Raw genomic sequence first — 17,027 nt, 5'->3', positions numbered from 1 at the left:
CTGCACAACCCGCTTCATCGGGAGCACAAAGCAGATCTTGGCGTGTGTATAGTATGCATAGGTGGAGTCGGAACACTACGTTGAGGTTGCCGAGCAGTGAGCAGGATAGGAAGGGAAGTAATGAGTGGGGTAGTGAGACGGAGTTGAGGCCTATGGATAGAGGAGGGAAAGGAGTTGACATTACCGTCGAGAGAGAATCGCTTCCACAGCGTTCAGATTCATTACCGAGGCTTGGGAAGGGGGTTTAGAGATGGCATTAGTACTCAACCATTACCACGTTTCGAATTGTGCTCATGACCACATCGTCTTCCCAGTCTCGTATCTCCGTACGTTGGTGTCAGACTCATCCTCAAGTCTGAGTCATCTGGAGCGCTTCCCGCGCAATAAGCGCAATTGCTCATATACTCGTGGCTAATCGTGCTCGTTATTGACTGTATCTGATCTGCACCATGCGTCCTCCAACTCTGGTAATGTAGGCAAAAAGATATCCTAGCATCATGCATCATGCATCATGGTGTAGGCCGAACCTACAAAACGAAGTCGGTAAACGAGAGCGTCAACCGTAGAGCTGTCATGTTTGGCCAAGACTGAAGACAGCCGTTAATGCAGTGGAGATCTAGTCATCGTCGTGAAGTGGTCCAAGCTACATAGGCCGCGGGCCATCATGCATCCTTTGCTGGTAACGAAGAGCGGGGTTAGGAGGTAGATCCGCACACACCGGAAGTTCGATCGCAACGTGTAAAAACGGGCACTAAGGAACCGACAAGCATTAGGCTGAGACAAGAAGAAGATCTTTCCGACCGATGTCATGGGATGCAGGGGAAAAGATTGGCTGTGGGTAGTCACGATAGGTCATTTCAAGGCTCAGAAGTTGTGAAGTCGTAACTGTTCATTTCCGCAAACCATGTATGCTGTCCCGTCTCGCGAGGGTATAGTGATATAGATAGAACGCCGTAACTAAGTAAACCAAGGAGCCACAACCCACGCACAGCGTTCCTGCGCACTCGCCCAACACCGACCAGAAAAAGAAGAAGACGTAACGAAAGGTGAGATCAGAGCCAGCTGATGCTACAGGCGTCGTGCTATTGCGCAAGAACCTTGTCAACAGCAGCACCGGCTAGTAGCTGAACGTCTTGTATGCTGCCCTTGACGTCGATGATCTCCACATCCTTCAGTTGCTTGCACTCCGTCTCATCGGGCTCTTCCAGCGCAGCGAACTGGCTCTCAACCATGGCGTCCTTCATATAGTGGCCCTGTCTGGCGCGGACGCGGGCGAGGAGGGTCTCCATGTCAGAGCGGAGGTAGACGAAGTGTACGTTGGCGTTTGGGTCTTCGTCGTAGAGGCGGGCTGTGCGGATGACGTCGCGGTACTTCTTCTTGAGCGCACTGCAAGTGACGACGACGCCTTTGGCTCCGTTCTTCAGTGCAGTGATGGCCTGGTCTCGTAGAAGGATGAGCCAGTCCCAGCGGTCTTCGTCGTTGAGAGGGATGCCGGCGGCCATCTTGTCGATGTTTGCTTTTGGGTGAAACTGCGAAGACGTCAGTATGCGTTAGATAGATCGAGAGGGTATGGCTAACCTCGTCGCCCTCGATGTAGTCAAATCCATATCGGTCTGAGAGGTGCTTTGCAACAGTGCTCTTGCCGCACCCTGCTGGACCGGTGACGATGAGAATGTGGTGGTGGGTGGAGATGGTCATTTTGGCGGTCTGGGTCTCGTTCATGACAGCCATGGACTTGGATGGCGAGCCTGTATTGGAAGCCGGTGGTGTAGGTGGTGATGCATATTGTATGGGCTTTGGCTGCGATAGATCGACGGTTTGCATCATGGTGGTACAGAGTTTGGAGTTTGAGTCAAACTGTTGTGGAAATGAGTGTTTGTAGTACGTGAGGCTCTTGTATGACGCTAATGCTTGAGTTGGGCTCCCGAAAACAAAGGGACGGGTGTCGGGTAGGGTTAATATAGTATATTGCGATATGGTCGGGACCAAATATAAGTGTATGCAGACTGTAAGCAATCAACGGCGCCCCGATTCGCGCTGGGGCGTGGTGCGTTTTAAGGCGTGGGACCTTGGAATACTGGTCTGGAAATTTCTCCCGCAAGCCATGACGGCAACGGCAAGGGTGAAATGCGATGGAGCTTGTCGTTATTCTGGGAGCCAAGCCACGATGGCACGCTCCGAAAAGCAAACAGCGAATGGCGAGCAAGGGCGTGTAGCTAGTTTCAGTAACAGGCCCAGCCGGCTGTAACAGCCGCGAAGCCGGGGCTGGAGAGAGAGAACTTCGGCGTTTGAAAGTGGACCTGTCGCGTGTGGGATGACGAGTAGCGCATCAGTCTCCCCGCATGAGGACCCCAGTCCTTCTCAGGTACTTGTGCATCCCGCATGCCGGTGACCACAACATGCCAGCGCAGACTTGAGTTCTGAACGCCAGGCAACTGCAGGCCGCTCTGCTGAGTAGATTGCGATTCGACTGGATTTCTGCCTGGAAGCAATAGACTTCAGCTCACCGCTTTGACTCGCGGTACGAAGCTGTTTGATAATGGCGCGTGGGGGTTAGGCGAGGAATCTGAAAGTGCATCGGGCCGGCGAGGATCGAGGCTGCGAACAGTCTTTGAGTTGCGATTAGTCGATTAGTCTTTGGGGCGGCACCCGGCAGATGCTCCGGATAGTCCAGACGGGTGAGAACGTTTGAGCCAGACGTGCAGACAGTCCCGATCAGTCACGACGCCGCGATATTGCAGCTGCTCGTGTGCAGCTCACCGCCAAACGAGTGCATATTTGCTGTTTCGTATGCAGGTGCCTATCTCCGCAGGCTCGGGAGGGGCATGTGGAGGACCATCTGACCCGACGAGAGCAGCAGTCAGACGTGACGTGGACCCAGTGAAGAGTAAAACAAGGATACCTGGGGGTGAATATGACGAGGTGGTGTTGGTGAGGCATCGGGGAAGGCGGGGCAGGATGCGCTCACGTGACGGTCTCAACGGGGACAAGCGTCATCAGCTGTTGCCATGGATCTGGGGCGCAGCTCTCCACACCACGGCCACCCAGTCGAGCGCCGCCGACCACCGACGCGACGAGTGCCTCTGATACCGCTTCCGAACACGCGCCAATCCACCGGCACTTCTCTGGCCCGGCATGTCGTACTTCTTCTCCACCCCGGTCGACATCGACATCGTGCTCGAGGACCTCGACGACCGCTCCGCCGTTGATGTCAAGCTCGACAAGAACCGCAAAGAGAAGGTCCCGCTGTACCTGGATGGTGAATCAGTCAAGGGCCAGGTCACCGTAAGGCCCAAGGATGGCAAGCGCCTCGAGCACACGGGCATCAAGGTGCAATTCATCGGCACCATTGGTAGGCATCCGCCGTCCTGGAGCTTCACCATAGCTATATCTCGGCGCGCAGTGCTGACATAATGCGCCAGAGATGTTCTTCGACCGCGGAAACCACTACGAGTTCCTCTCCCTCGGCCAAGAGCTAGCAGCCCCTGGCGAGCTCCAGCACCCGCAGACGTTCGACTTTAACTTCAAGAACGTCGAGAAGCAATACGAATCCTACAATGGCATCAACGTCAAGCTGCGCTACTTTGTGCGCGTCACCGTGTCGCGGAGAATGGCAGATGTAGTCAGAGAGAAGGACCTCTGGGTCTACTCCTACCGGATACCGCCTGAGACCAACAGCTCCATTAAGATGGACGTCGGTATCGAAGACTGCCTGCACATTGAGTTCGAGTACTCGAAATCGAAATACCACTTGAAGGACGTGATCGTCGGCAGGATATACTTCTTGCTGGTACGGTTAAAGATCAAGCACATGGAGTTGTCCATCATAAGAAGAGAGACAACGGGGGCTGCTCCCAACCAGTACAACGAGAGCGAGACCCTGGTGCGCTTCGAGATCATGGACGGCTCACCGTCGCGAGGTAAGCATCGTGAGTCTTTCGCGACAGGCATTACTGACGACGTCAAGGTGAAACAATCCCCATCAGGTTGTTCCTCGGAGGCTTCGACCTGACACCCACCTTCCGCGAAGTCAACAAGAAGTACTCCACCCGATACTACTTGAGTCTAGTACTCATCGACGAAGGTTTGACATACGCACATCTCTACGCAACTGTGACTGACCTGTATCCAGACGCCCGCCGATACTTTAAGCAATCCGAGATCGTGCTATTCCGACAAGCACCGGAAGGCCTGACGTTGGCCCAGGAGCAGAACAAACTGATGGCAGTGTCGTGAGGACGTAGATAGAAGTCACTGCATAGATACTTGGAAGCTGTTGAGCGTGGGGTGTGGGATCTGCCAAAGGCTGCCCATCGACCCACCATGCGAATGTTCGGACCTCGGGATCGGGCTCAACATTATACTATCACACCGCGGCGGCGGGAGCTTACGCAGACACTGGGGCGTTCTTCAGTGCATGGATGGTGCATGTGTATATACAGCAATGCAGTCCTCCAGGGACGGCAATGTCGCAGGGAAATCATCGGGCAAACGTAGAAATCTTGGCCGAGTCTCCGCACTACGATGCAATAGTGCGTCTTCACCTGCATGATCGTGGTGCACCATCGGCTCTGGTCCCGAACTCTCTGTCAGAGATGTGTGGCTTGTGTGATTTTCTAGGTAGGGCATGAGTCGGCATCGCCGCTGCCGGTTGTTGCGGCCTCTCGAGCGTTGTTGTGCTTATTGGTCGAGGCTGTTCTTGAGGCTCTCGGATGATCTGCACCTAAACATTCCCTACGCGGTTCCTGCATCAATGCCTCTTACACTTTCCGAGGAGAGTTTTGATGACTCTTTCGCTCACAAGACACCATAATGTCAATCTGTCGCTCCGATTATGTCGACGACAAAGGCTTCAGCTCCGCGGAACGCGCATGCGACCCACAGTAAAGATGCCGATGTTCAGCAATCTCACGATCCGCACGACGCCACACTTTGCCGCAACCCTGAGGATCGCGATGGAACCCTTCTTATCAGGGCAAACCCACTAAAGCTGAGTTCCCGAAACGGTACGCACCCACTCAACATGAAAACCCGTCCAAATGATTGGAATGTGTGATTCCGCGTCACCAAGAGTCGCTCCGAAATAATGGGGACGTGGGCTTACTAGGCAAAAGCTTCCCTGCAAATGACGTTTTGCATGGAATTCTTCACTTTCCCATGGCTTAATCGCGGGACTACTTTTTCACCATGTTGTACACTTGGCACCTCCCACGCCCCTGTTTTACTCCCACGTCCAGTACATATCAGATATAAGGTTGTCAGGGTCTGCTTGCCTTGAGGCATAGGAAGAAACGAGCATACAACATGTCGCAACAACAGCCGAACAAAGCTGATAACAGTAAGTTATTCAACGAGCTCGAATTTCCTTCCGAAAAGCCAGCAGAGCTTCTTTCTCGTTGGCATCAAGAAATACATGTACTAACCTTCCACAGGGCAGCAGTCAGATTACTTTACATCCCAAAGACCTGCAGCAACGCCTGAGCCACGACAGCAACCCTCGGCAACGCGCATGCCATCGGGGTTGGCACAAAGTCGTTCCAATGCACCAAGTATAGGGAGACTTGACACTGCCCGTTTGGAGTCACGACCCGAGAATGAGCGCGCCAACACTACTGCAACTGGTATGACCCAAATGGGCACCATCAGAAACACGCCCACTGCCCGAAAGAGCCGTGCAACTCGTGAGAATGTCCGGCAAGAGCCGCCACGACGACCTGAGAAGAAGCAACAGCAGACTGTAGACGTGGAGAACGACTACTTCTCACTGAACCCTTGGTACAATGAGCAAAAGTCAAAACCAGTCTTCGGTTTGGGCGCGCCTTTGCCACGCACTGTACGTAAGGGTATGTGGTGGAGAAGAGGCGACCTGCGCAAGTCTTTGTACCGGGTCGATGAAGGGGATGCAGATGGTATTGCTCGACAAGATGGATTAGGCTTTCATGATGGCAAAGGTAAGTCTTCATATACTCCCTTGATATGACCTCCCTCAAGAGTAATCATTCTAACTAGAACGTGGACAGATTTGGAAGAAGATTCAGAAGACTCTCAGGAGACGCTAGACGGCGTCGGTCGCCCACACCAACGACGCGACCCCTCGCATTTCCAGACAACAGTCGACGGCCGCAATGTCAATATGAAACGCGTGCCAACAAGTGAAGCTGATCAGGTGCTTGGCCGCAACCAAGAACCAAACGCTCGCAGCCATGAACATCATGAAGGTCAGGAACGTGCGCCCGTCAACGAGCACGGCTTGGAGTTCTCTGATGGACGTGGGCAGCAGCAACACTTTGGTTTGCAAGACGGTCTTCCACCGCTCCAGGAACACGGTACGAATATGTCTTCACAGACTAAGCAGGAAGAGAAAGAGATTCAACAACGGGAGCATGAGGCAGAACGCGAGTTCTACAACCAGTACCGCAACCCTATCGCTAGGCTGCGCGCCAAGTACCCACAGGCACCTGCCGAGTTCCTCGCCGTACGTATCATCAGATCTTCTGACAGCAATCTTGCTAACACTGTGTAGACGTTTGTGTACCTCCTCATCGGACTCTGCGTCAATCTTTCAGTCGCCACATCCCAAGAAGGCACCGGCAGCTTCGAGACCCAAGCCTGGGGATGGGGCTTCGCAGTCATGATTGGCATCTACCTCGGCGGCGGTGTCAGCGGTTCACATCTCAGTCCCACGATCTCAATCTCGCTCTCCGTCTACCGCGGTTTTCCCTGGAAGATGGCAATCGTCTACATTTTCATGCAGTTGCTGGCCGGACTTTGTGCCGGCGCTGTAGCTTACGCGTAAGTCAAATCTTCTGCCAACCAGAATGCGCCAGTTGCTAACTTCGTGATAGCCTTTACGCAGATGCTATTCATGCAGTAGACCCCGGTCTTACCCTGGAGATGACCGGCAAGGCTCTCTTCCCTCAAGGACCCATATACTCCACCGCAACCGGCTTCTTCAACGACTTCGTCTACATGGCCATCTTCGTCTGCGTCATCTTCGCACTCGGAGACGACCAGAACTCGCCTCCAGGCCAAGGCATGACAGCCTTCGTCGTCGGTCTTACAGGTTTCGTCACCATGATTGGGCTTGGCTACAACACTGGTCTGGGTATTTCACCAGCGCGCGATCTTGGTCCAAGGCTCATCGGATTATGGGTTGGATACGATTCGGCCTTTGAGAACGGGTACTGGGCGTATGGCTCTTGGGGCGCATCTATTGCTGGTGCGCTATGTGGTGGCTTGATGTATGATCTTTGCATCTTCGTGGGTGGAGAGTCGCCTGTTAATTACAGGTGGCCGCAGCCGGGGGATATCAAGTGGAAGGCCAAGGAGAAGAAGGATAAGGCGAAGGATAGGATTCAGCAGGTGGCGTGAACTTTCGCAAGTAATGTTAATAGTTGAAAGAAAACAGTTCGATGCATTTACTCGGTAGATTTCTGGTGAAGATGTAGTTGCGTCGGTTGATGTGCGAGGAAGCTTGTGCGGCTCCGGGAATAGGACGACCGGAAACAGGGCCGCTGCGCGTCATGCCCAACCACCGATCCGCAACTCCTCCATTGGATATCTCACGATCATGACCTCTCCGGGGAAGATCAGGTCCTATCGGACGCACCGCCGACTGACAACCGCACGCTGCACGCGAGTCTATTGCTAGGTAGTGATGAGATTTGCGATGCTACTAGAATCTCACCTGTCGCACGTCTTCAATCATCGTCACCACATGAGCCACCATGCCATAACAACAACGACCAACAACACATGACAAAAGCACTCTGCAGGAACAAGAAGAATCACTGGAAAATGTCTACATCTCCAAATACTGACGACACGACCCCGTCGTCAAAGCCAGAGATGCTACACCAAGAGCACAAACAACCAGACCGCAAAATCGGCATACGCGAACGATTGAAACACTTCACATTCGCCTGGTTTCTCTCAACAATGAGCACAGGCGGTCTCGCTCTCGCCATAGCAGAAACACCGCATCAATTCCCCGGTACGCTCTCCCTCCCCTTCACCACGAATCCCCCATCGCTCCTACAAGAACTAACAACCCCCCAGGCCTCCACCAAATCGGCCTAACCCTCTTTCTCCTCAACATCCTCCTCTTCCTCGCTCTCTCAACCCTAACAGCCCTCCGCTTCCTCTACCACACTTCCCACTTCCTCACTTCCTTCCAGCACCCATCCGAATCCTTCTTCCTCGGCTCCTTCTACCTCTCCCTCAGCGTCATCCTCGCCGGCATCCAAACCTACGGCATCACCCATGGCCCCGCTTACCCCTGGCTCATCGACGCCGTCTACACCCTCTACTGGATCTACGCTGGGGCTTCCCTCGCAAACTCCGTGTTCCAGTATTGGATATTGATTCAATGGGGAAAGGTCCGTCCCGTGCCGCCGCTGCCGAGTCTTTTCCTAGCGGGGTATTCGGCCATGTTGACGGGGACGGTGGCGAGTCTTGTGGCGGGGAGCCAGACGGATGGGAGGGCGGTGATGGTGGTTGTGAGTGGGGTTGCGTGGCAGGGGTTTGGGTGGTGTGTTAGTCTTGTTGCTATCGTAGGCTTCGTACGCAACTTGTTAGACAATGGGTTTCCGCCAGCTCAGTTACGGCCTGCGTTGTTTATACCGGTGGGGAGTGGCGCGTATACGATTGTTGCGTTGATTGGGCTGGCGAATGCGGTGCCGGAGGGGATGGAGGGGGGGTACTTTGCGAAACATCCTGCTGCGCCGGAGATTCTTCGTGTTCTGGCGCTTTTCACGGGGGTTTTCTTGTATGTGTTTAGTTTCTGGTTGTTTGCTATTGCGCTGCTGGGGAATCTGGGGGTGGTTGGGAAGATGCCGTTTAGTCTGACGTGGTGGGCGTTCATCTTTCCGAATGTGGGGTTTACGCTTAGTACGGGTGTGTTGGGGAGGGAGTTGGAGAGTGAGGGTATACTTTGGGTGGCGAGCGTGATGACGGTTTTGTTGGTGGTGATTTGGTTGGTGACGGTCGTGGGATGTGTTAGGGCTGTTTGGAGGAAGCAGATTGTTTGGCCGGGGAGAGATGAAGATAGGGATCGTTGAGTAGTTCAGTCAATGCACGGTTGTGAGTGTGTATCTTCATGGAAGTGGATTGAAGAACGTACAACTGCGCACGGGGAAGATGAGCAGCTCGGTATTCTTTGCATCATGATTCCATTTCTGTACTCCAGATTAGTAGGTGCCACATACATGCCATCGAAACCCGAGGATTAGGCCGCTTCTAGAGAGATGTATACTGCTAGCTAGAAAAAGTCATCGATTGAATCCGTGGGATGTGACCCAAATGCTAGATAGCCTGACCAACCCATTGCTCCCACGCCTCCACCCCAGCATCCACATCCAAAATACCCATATAATCATGCGTCCTCTTCAACACAGCCCTACTCACCGGCACCCCCGTCGTTGCCGTCCTCCCCAAAAGATCCTCCTGTCGACTCCTCACAAAGCAAAACTGCGGCAGATAATGCTGCGAATTGACCTCACGCCCATTGCCCAGCTCGACAGCATTGCTCTTCCTTAACAAGGGACCCAAGTGCCCCACAATGAGTGTTTCGAGGGCAGAATTAGGGTTTGTCGTATAGAGTTCGCCAAAGATTAGGTTGGCGAACTTTTGTACTTGTAGCGACATCATGGATGTGTTCCAGCGGTTGCCGTATCCGTTGCCGAGACCGCCGACTAGGGAGATGCGAGAGCGGTGGACATGGAGGGTACGGAGTTTGGGGAGGCGGCGGAGAGAGTTCTGTAGGGGGTTAGTGTATGCCATCGTGAGTCGATGGAGTGGTACGGCTTACTACAAAGTCCCTCAGGTTGTGGTACCACAACCCATCTGCCATTATAAATTCCTCGTCGATCCCGGCGGCAAATTGTTCTAGGTTGGGACACGATCGGCAAATAAGGTCGAACTCTCCGGCGTCGATTATCTCGGTTTTTGAGTATAGACTCAGGCTTGTGAGCTCCTTGCCTCTACTTTGTAGGTACTGTCTCAACCCTGGTGGTAGAGCTTCGAGATCGTAATGACCAAAGTGCAGACTGCGCAGGTTTGGACAAGATTTGAAGAAGTTGACCAAACTTATGTTGCGCTCGTCATCAGTATTGATGATGCTAATTCGAGGAACAAATTCGTTCAAGGCAACGTGCGTAAGATCGAACTGCTGGTTTGGCATTGCATTTGCAATGTCCGCCAGTAATCCGAAGGCTCCGGCGCATTCTACTAGGTCGAGCTTTTGCAGCTTGCTGAAATCGATGATTGTCGATAGGGAGTTGTACATGTGCATCAATGTCAAGCCAGTCAACCTGAGTTCTTTCAGTGGGAGTTTGGGCTGATATGGTGACCAGTCGTGGTTCCGGAGCAGCTTGGAAACATCAGTGTCAATGTTGGCGCTCAAAGACAGGGATTGCAGGTTGCTTCCGACGGCTTCAACATAGTCGAGTAATTGGCCGTTGAGTGGCGACCCATTGACGATGTACATGTCCAGTCGTTTCAAATCCGTTTCGCGTTGACACAATTCTGGCAGTATGTTTATAGAGTTGTCGAAGAGATACATACTAAGACTGACTTGGAGGTCTGTGATGTTTCTCTGGTTCGATGCGAGCTTCTTGTGCAGCCACCACGGTAGTGATCGTCGAGCGAGGAAACTGTAGATGTTAGTATGAAGCACAAGACGAAATGCGTAGCTTCAGTCCTACCGGAATGTGCGCAGAGCATTTGCCGGGATGAGATCCAAGACCTGCTCAAGTCGACTGTCGCGTACTTCAGGATCTGCACTCGTGGCGCCAGTACCGGTCCAACATTTAAGGTCAGGTAGTCCAACACTGCCGTACTGTACAGATGTAGTTTCCTCGGCGATGCACTCATCTTCCACGACAAGTTCTCTGGTGTACTGAAGGTTCTCTTTTACGTCCTTTAGTTGTTCAAGAATGTAATTAGTGTTACTTTCGCTGAAGAGGCGGATGTCGATGCGCTCGTGAAGCTTTTCGAGGGCGATTTGGTTGAGCTCTTTTGACACCAAACATAGTGATTTCAGATCACTTCGGGTATTTATCTGGTTTCGTCAGTACCTCATTGCTGGGGGCAAGGCTGGTAGCATACGAAGTTGAGCACTCGTCTCTGGCAGTCGGTGTTGAGTTGCAACATGGCGGTTGCAGTTCAAAGAATCGCGATAGCGAGAACCAAAGACAAACTGGTTGGTGGCCTCTTTCAATACACTTGGTGCACAAGAGGGGTTGTCGCCATGACCCTTGCAGTATGCATCTAGACGCCGCGGAGCCAAAAGGATTGCATCCACCCTTGCTAGACCTGCAGCCAATGCTATCGTGTCAGCGCTCGATTGACTCTCGAATAGAGAACACACATTAGCGCTATGTATGCATCCTCCGGCAATGCGCGTCGTTGCGGCATGTGGGAAGCTACCGTGAAGGAACGACGAGTCGCATCGGCTTCAGTAGCCGATCAAGGTCAGCGTTTGGTTCTTGCCCCAATGAGGAAGTTCCTTGTGACTTATTTAGGTTAAGCCTGCTTCGCAACATTTCACGCGAAATGCTCTGGGAACTGCATATTGGACTCGAATTTATTGTACCAGAACCGAACAAATCGAGCCAACCGAACGATGGACATCTGATGGGAACTGCATAACATGATCGCAGATACAATGCCTTCGCTGCACTAGGGATGGCTAGAATGCGCTTTGTATTCGCTACATATATTCCATCAAATGTTTATACACAGACAGCACCTAAGACGCTGTATGCTTCGGGCTAAAAGATCTTTTTGATGACGTTCTTCCTCGACCCAAATCCTCACATCGTTCGAGTTGCCCACGCCTCCCATTCATCGGCGGCAGTACGGTAGTCGACTTCCAGAATATCTGTGTACGGTTGCGTTTCACGCAACATCATCCTCGTAACAGGAACCGCAACGGGGACGGTACGACCTAGGATATCTCTTTGCTCGCCTCGAAGAAAGCACTGCTGCGGAAGTGGACGCACGCGCTGTACGTCTTCTGGGTTCCTCAAAGTCGCCACATGACCGATCACCAGAGCATCCAACTTCGATTCTGGACCTAGAAACTCAAAGACTCGGTTTGCGAAGGTTTGCAGCTGTAGGACTACTAGTGCGGGGTCCCATCCGTGTTCACTCCGTCCTATGCGCTCGCAGTGTGGCAGGCGAAGGTGGAGCAAGCGTAATTCTCGGAAATCCCCAATCCACGTCTGATAGATGTTAGATATTATGCTCAAGATCCGCCATCACCTCATGCAAGGAAGAACTTAATGGGTCTGCAGCCTGAAGCACGACGCAAACGTGCGAACTAAGCGACCTAGGGTCTACGCAGACTCCAGCGTGTTTTGTGGTCTCCTTGAACGAGGTGCCGCTCTGAATGCGATAGCTTCCACTTACCATAAGGATCATAAATCTGGCCTCTTCGTTCCATAGGCCGTCAAGCATCAATGGTTCCTCGAAGTACACCGCAAGCTGTTTCACTTGTCGAAAGGATTCCTGGCTTACCCGGTACAGCACATCTATAGCGTCGTGGTTCAATCGGCCCCAGTTCCACTGTTCGACGTGGTAGCTCAGACTTTGTAAATTGTGCCCGCGATCAGTGAACGGCTTTAGGAAGTTGTACATATCAAAGTCGGATGCGTGGTCGCCGTGCGGGTAGTGTATATGGAAGCTCTCAAGGGGTTCGCAGGCCTTGTATATCTGATACAAGGATAATTTCAGAGGAACGAGCTCAGTGTCTTCCGCGATGTCACCCGCAATCTCCACAGCAATATGCTTCAAGCGAAGCTTGTTCTCCTCGCTACTTTCGGCAAGCTCCTGGAGAAAGTAATGGGTTCCGCCGGAGTTCCCGAAAAGCCCTAATCGCACAAGCTGATGATAGTTGACAATTATAGAGAACTGTTCGTAAGCGTTGTCATAGATAAAATTGGACAGCGTGAACTCTTCGAGCTTGGGTGTGCATTGGGTGTATTCGTTCTCCTCGCCCATTGCCCAGGCATCCAGTTCCGTACTGATATCCATGGAATTGGCTGCTGTCAGCGACAACGATTTCAAGTTGGCGCCCACGGCTTCGATGTTCATGTACAACAGAATGAGGCTTGTTGAATTATCGACATAAAGATCGAGGCGTTGCAGACCACAGAGTATCTGGGGTAGTACGTCGGGCGATCCGGGATCGGTGTATAAGCCTATTCGTAGGTCTTGTATTTTCGTCTGGTAGTGGCGCAGATGATTTCTGACCACTGCCGAGAGAGGCCGCCGCGAATGGTACCTGATCTCATCAGCATCCACATCGAATGCTAGCGCATTCACTTATTAACTTACCATAAGCGTTCTAATTGGTTGTGATGCATGGTTTGCAGAAACGCGTAGGCGGCGTTGTCTTTCTCAGACTCAGTTAGGTAAGTAGCATTACTCCGACGATCCAGAATAGGTGGACAGATCCGTCCGGTATGTATCGTGTAGAGTTCTTCGCCAATCGCTTCGTCTTCGATGATAACCTCCTTCGTGTGCTGGTAGTGTAAGCCAGCACCTGCGAAATTGGACTTGTTGAGACGATCGACCGCACGCTGACTCCATAGGCGCAGAACGATGCGCCTATATAGAAGCGGATTCGCGAGAACACGCAGAGCTGAGCATGTCCTACACAGTGATGCAAGATCGCTCTTCAGAGTTATCTGACCCAATCAGTACGTGTTTTGAAGCCAGCATGCGCACTACAGTAGCGTACGTGATCAACAATCCTTAGTTGAAGCTCTGTCGGAATACCCAATAGATTGGGTGGATATGTGGGTGGCTGTCCCGAGATGTCCATCGGGTCTGTAGACATCTTGAGGCGTTGAGATTACACAAGAAAAGAGCAGTCTGGGTGCTGTGTGGAAGCGTGCCGAGTTCATGGAGGGTGTGCGACGCGACACCGGTAGCGGGGCATTGCTGATTCTGGTCTTGCCGAAGTTTTACCGAGAGCAGTGGCACGGTAATGAACCTTTCTTCTGGGATCCGCTCGAACTTGAAGCCTTTTCGCGAGGGACTTAGGCATATACGTTGGTGGATTGGTCAGTCAATAACGGTGGTTGTCATGAGCTTTTGCGCATGCTCGAGATGCCCGACCTCTCGATGGTGCAGCCTCCGCGCACCGGCGTTCTGGCGTACGATTGTCTTGCTTCTTGGAGACAGGGTAGCCTACGTCCCCAGATATTAAGGTTAGCACAAGCTGGAATATACGTAATTGCAACGACTTTGAGTGGTACTTTGTGTAAGAACAAATGCCTGCTATTGTTCTACATATACACTAAACTTTCATGTTAAACATATCTCTCTACAACGTGAACCTACCCCAAAGATGTCGTGAAGTCCAAAAAAGAACCCCGTGCCACTCGCAACTTTCTATACAACAGCAATCACCAAATTATACTAACCACTTACCTTCCACGCCGCTGCACCCACTACCTCCCTCACCCATTCACTCTTCCCCCTGTGCAAAAAAAAAAAACAGCCAAAAAGAAGATTTACAACATCTAGCTGCTCTCGGTTTCGATCCGAGGTCCTCCGGGTTATGAGCCCGGCGCGCTTCCGCTGCGCCAAGCAGCTTTTGTGGTTGTTGATTGATGGGGAAATTTAGAGTCACAAAACTAATGACGACGAATAAAATTGGATGGAAAAGGTGGATGTGTAACCTGGAGGTGAGAATAATGAATGTGGGGGCACAAAGGATAGGCTAATTGGGCTGAGTGGGTTGGTAAGGGGGGCGATGTGGAAAATTTGATAGGCGTGGTTTGGTTGGAACATCAATCTTGAAGGGAAGTTGAACAAGAAGCCAATCTCCCAAGACCAACAGGCCAAACTTCATTACTCCAGCTATAAACAACCTTGGTATCCTAACGCAAACGCCCGATATCTATACCGCACAACAATCACCCACCAACCCCAGCTCACACACCTCAAACCCCCCTCGCCTCACACAAATGCCCACTCTTACTCAGCACAGTCCCCAACCCCCTATGCACCTCAACCTGAAACCCCTCAAAAGGAACCCTCTCCCCATCAATACTAATATACCCATCCCTCTGCCCTTTCGGAATAATCCTATACGCACTAACCTTCTGGTAATCCACATGGTCCATATCAAAGAAAGAGTGGTTCTCCACGGCCAGCAGCGTCTTCACAGCCGTATGCCGCGCGATATCGCCGCGGATACGGACGAGGTCGAGACACCCGTCGGAGGGAAGGGATGCGGGGAAGAAATTTGCGTCGGGTGACATGTAGGCGATGTTTCCGGCGTAGAAGTTGCCGAGGTGGTTGTGGGGGATTAGTTGCCAGCCTGCAGGGAGAGGGTCGGTCGCTGTGCCGTATTTCAGCTCTGGAAGACCTGTTTCGGGGGCGGGTAGGACGCGGTCGTCGGTGCTGCGAGGTGGTTTTGCGCATTCGGTGCGGTAGGCTTCGCGGACGGCGGTCTTGTTGTCGTATTCGACTTTTATCGCGATGTCGGCGGGGTAGCATGTCTTTTTGAAGAGGCGGACGAGGAAGCCCCAGGTGAAGCGTGCGCTGCCCATCCAGCGCAGGTGTTCTGTCGCGAGGTCTGTTTCGGCTACTATGCCGACGGACTGGGAGAGGAAGGAGAGGGTGCGGCGGTCGCCTTGGGTTATCGAGGAGAGATCGAGCGGGGTGCGCAGGCCCTTGACGACGGCGAGGGCGGCGAGACTGGGGTCGTCGGTGCCGTTGAAGTTGAGGCTCATGGCGTTGCCGGAGCCGCAGGGGAGCTGTGCGACGGCTACTTTCTGGAGCGCCCGAGCTGCGTCGGTCCTCTTGCCCAGCCCGTTCCAGACTTCGTGTGGTATGCCGTCTCCTGAGCAGCAGGCGACTACGTCGTATGCCTCAATGTCCATGTTCTGCGCAATCTCCACGCCGTGGCCGTTGTGCTGTGTCTTCTCCACGTCGAGCTCACAGCGCGCAGCCGCCAGGATGGGCGCAATGAACTTGTGGTATGTCTTGACTGCGCCGCCCTGGCCTCCAAACGGATTGACGAGCACCTTGATTCGTTTGCGCCGTTGCGACGCTCCGTATGCGCGATCGAGCAGCTTCTCTATCCATGCTTCCGTTATGCGACTGTCGGGTTTGTCGAGGGAGTAGCTGATGATGGCAGGGCGAACGGCCTTCTTCGATGTGTTCTGCGCATACTGGACGGTGATATGGCCGTCCTCTGAGTGCTCGGCCCAGAGGATGTTGTAAAAGGGTATGGAACGAGTGGATTTGTTCTCTGCGTCGCGTAAGCGGGTGTTGGTGTCTAGACGCGGTATTAGCACTTACTGCCAGCAAGAGACAGACCGCAGCAGCTGGCGCTTTTGCTATCTAGGAGTGCTTCGTCTGTGCTGTGTGAGTGTTGCGCCGCTGTGATGTTTGAGTAATCTCCCCACCTAGTACGACCAAGGAGTCGGTCCCAAGGGTCAGGGAGGCGTTTCTGCCCACAGCGAGTGTGTCGGGAACATTCATCTGCTCCTGGGTGGGTGCCGAGACGGGCGACGGCTGCGAAGGAGCGGCGTTGGTAGTGAGCAGCGGGTCTCTGAAGGGATCGTCGGAGCCAGCCAGCGAAGCCATGATCAATGAAATGTCGCAGGAACGACGCGCAGCATGCTGTGAAGAGGGCAAGAGCGAGACCAGGAGTCAGTTGGAGACTAGACCAGCGCAAGAGGCACGCTGACGACGGTCATGTCACGCTCAAGGGTACCGTCCCTGTCGCAAGGGCGCGGATCCTGGCGGATAGTTGGTGCTAAACAAAAAGGAAACATTCCCGTGTTGCCCGTTGGACCCTGCACGCTCGCGAACCGAGGCATCCCAATCACGAACCAGCCAAGAACGTGACACGAAGCGACTCTTCCTGTGATGCTCAGAGACTGTGATATTGAATGTGAATTTGAACTCTGATGTCTTTGATACGGCAATGCTACATTAACATTGATCCATCCCACCCACATGTCTATCGACCCAACGCGTCATACGCGAAGACCTGTAGACGA

General features: G+C 52.9%; 5 protein-coding genes and 1 non-coding gene across 6 annotated transcripts; 2 read left to right on the top strand and 4 right to left on the bottom strand.

The window, feature by feature from the left end:
- Positions 1 to 1,082: 1,082 nt before the first annotated feature.
- Positions 1,083 to 1,827, bottom strand: J4E83_009906 (uncharacterized protein; the record flags this gene model as incomplete). The annotated part of the gene is made up of 2 exons (XM_049336790.1): positions 1,083 to 1,529; positions 1,579 to 1,827. 2 exons carry the CDS (start codon positions 1,825 to 1,827, stop codon positions 1,083 to 1,085), a joined length of 696 nt encoding a protein of 231 aa, XP_049184072.1.
- Positions 1,828 to 3,135: 1,308 nt separating this feature from the next.
- Positions 3,136 to 4,236, top strand: VPS26 (Vacuolar protein sorting-associated protein 26; the record flags this gene model as incomplete). The annotated part of the gene is made up of 4 exons (XM_049336789.1): positions 3,136 to 3,352; positions 3,423 to 3,920; positions 3,968 to 4,084; positions 4,133 to 4,236. 4 exons carry the CDS (start codon positions 3,136 to 3,138, stop codon positions 4,234 to 4,236), a joined length of 936 nt encoding a protein of 311 aa, XP_049184071.1.
- Positions 4,237 to 5,304: 1,068 nt separating this feature from the next.
- On the top strand, positions 5,305 to 7,371 carry J4E83_009904 (uncharacterized protein; the record flags this gene model as incomplete). The annotated part of the gene is made up of 5 exons (XM_049336788.1): positions 5,305 to 5,338; positions 5,433 to 5,951; positions 6,021 to 6,475; positions 6,524 to 6,792; positions 6,846 to 7,371. The coding sequence occupies 5 exons, from the start codon at positions 5,305 to 5,307 to the stop codon at positions 7,369 to 7,371; spliced, it is 1,803 nt and encodes a 600-aa protein (XP_049184070.1).
- A 1,932-nt stretch (positions 7,372 to 9,303) lies between these two features.
- Positions 9,304 to 13,035, bottom strand: J4E83_009903 (uncharacterized protein; the record flags this gene model as incomplete). The annotated part of the gene is made up of 4 exons (XM_049336787.1): positions 9,304 to 9,756; positions 9,809 to 10,652; positions 10,704 to 11,013; positions 12,324 to 13,035. 4 exons carry the CDS (start codon positions 13,033 to 13,035, stop codon positions 9,304 to 9,306), a joined length of 2,319 nt encoding a protein of 772 aa, XP_049184069.1.
- A 1,497-nt stretch (positions 13,036 to 14,532) lies between these two features.
- On the bottom strand, positions 14,533 to 14,604 carry J4E83_009902. The gene has a single exon. It is a non-coding gene; the product is annotated as a tRNA-Met (tRNA).
- Positions 14,605 to 14,954: 350 nt separating this feature from the next.
- On the bottom strand, positions 14,955 to 16,608 carry J4E83_009901 (uncharacterized protein; the record flags this gene model as incomplete). Its single annotated transcript, XM_049336786.1, has 2 exons — positions 14,955 to 16,297; positions 16,428 to 16,608. 2 exons carry the CDS (start codon positions 16,606 to 16,608, stop codon positions 14,955 to 14,957), a joined length of 1,524 nt encoding a protein of 507 aa, XP_049184068.1.
- Between the last annotated feature and the right edge of the window lie 419 nt (positions 16,609 to 17,027).

Source organism: Alternaria metachromatica (genome assembly GCF_023757995.1).
Source record: "Alternaria metachromatica strain BMP 0045 chromosome Unknown scaffold_38, whole genome shotgun sequence".
NCBI classification, from domain to species: Eukaryota; Fungi; Ascomycota; class Dothideomycetes; order Pleosporales; family Pleosporaceae; genus Alternaria; species Alternaria metachromatica.
The sequence above is the reverse complement of the archived record's forward strand: the minus strand, read 5'-3'. Positions and strand labels throughout refer to the sequence as shown.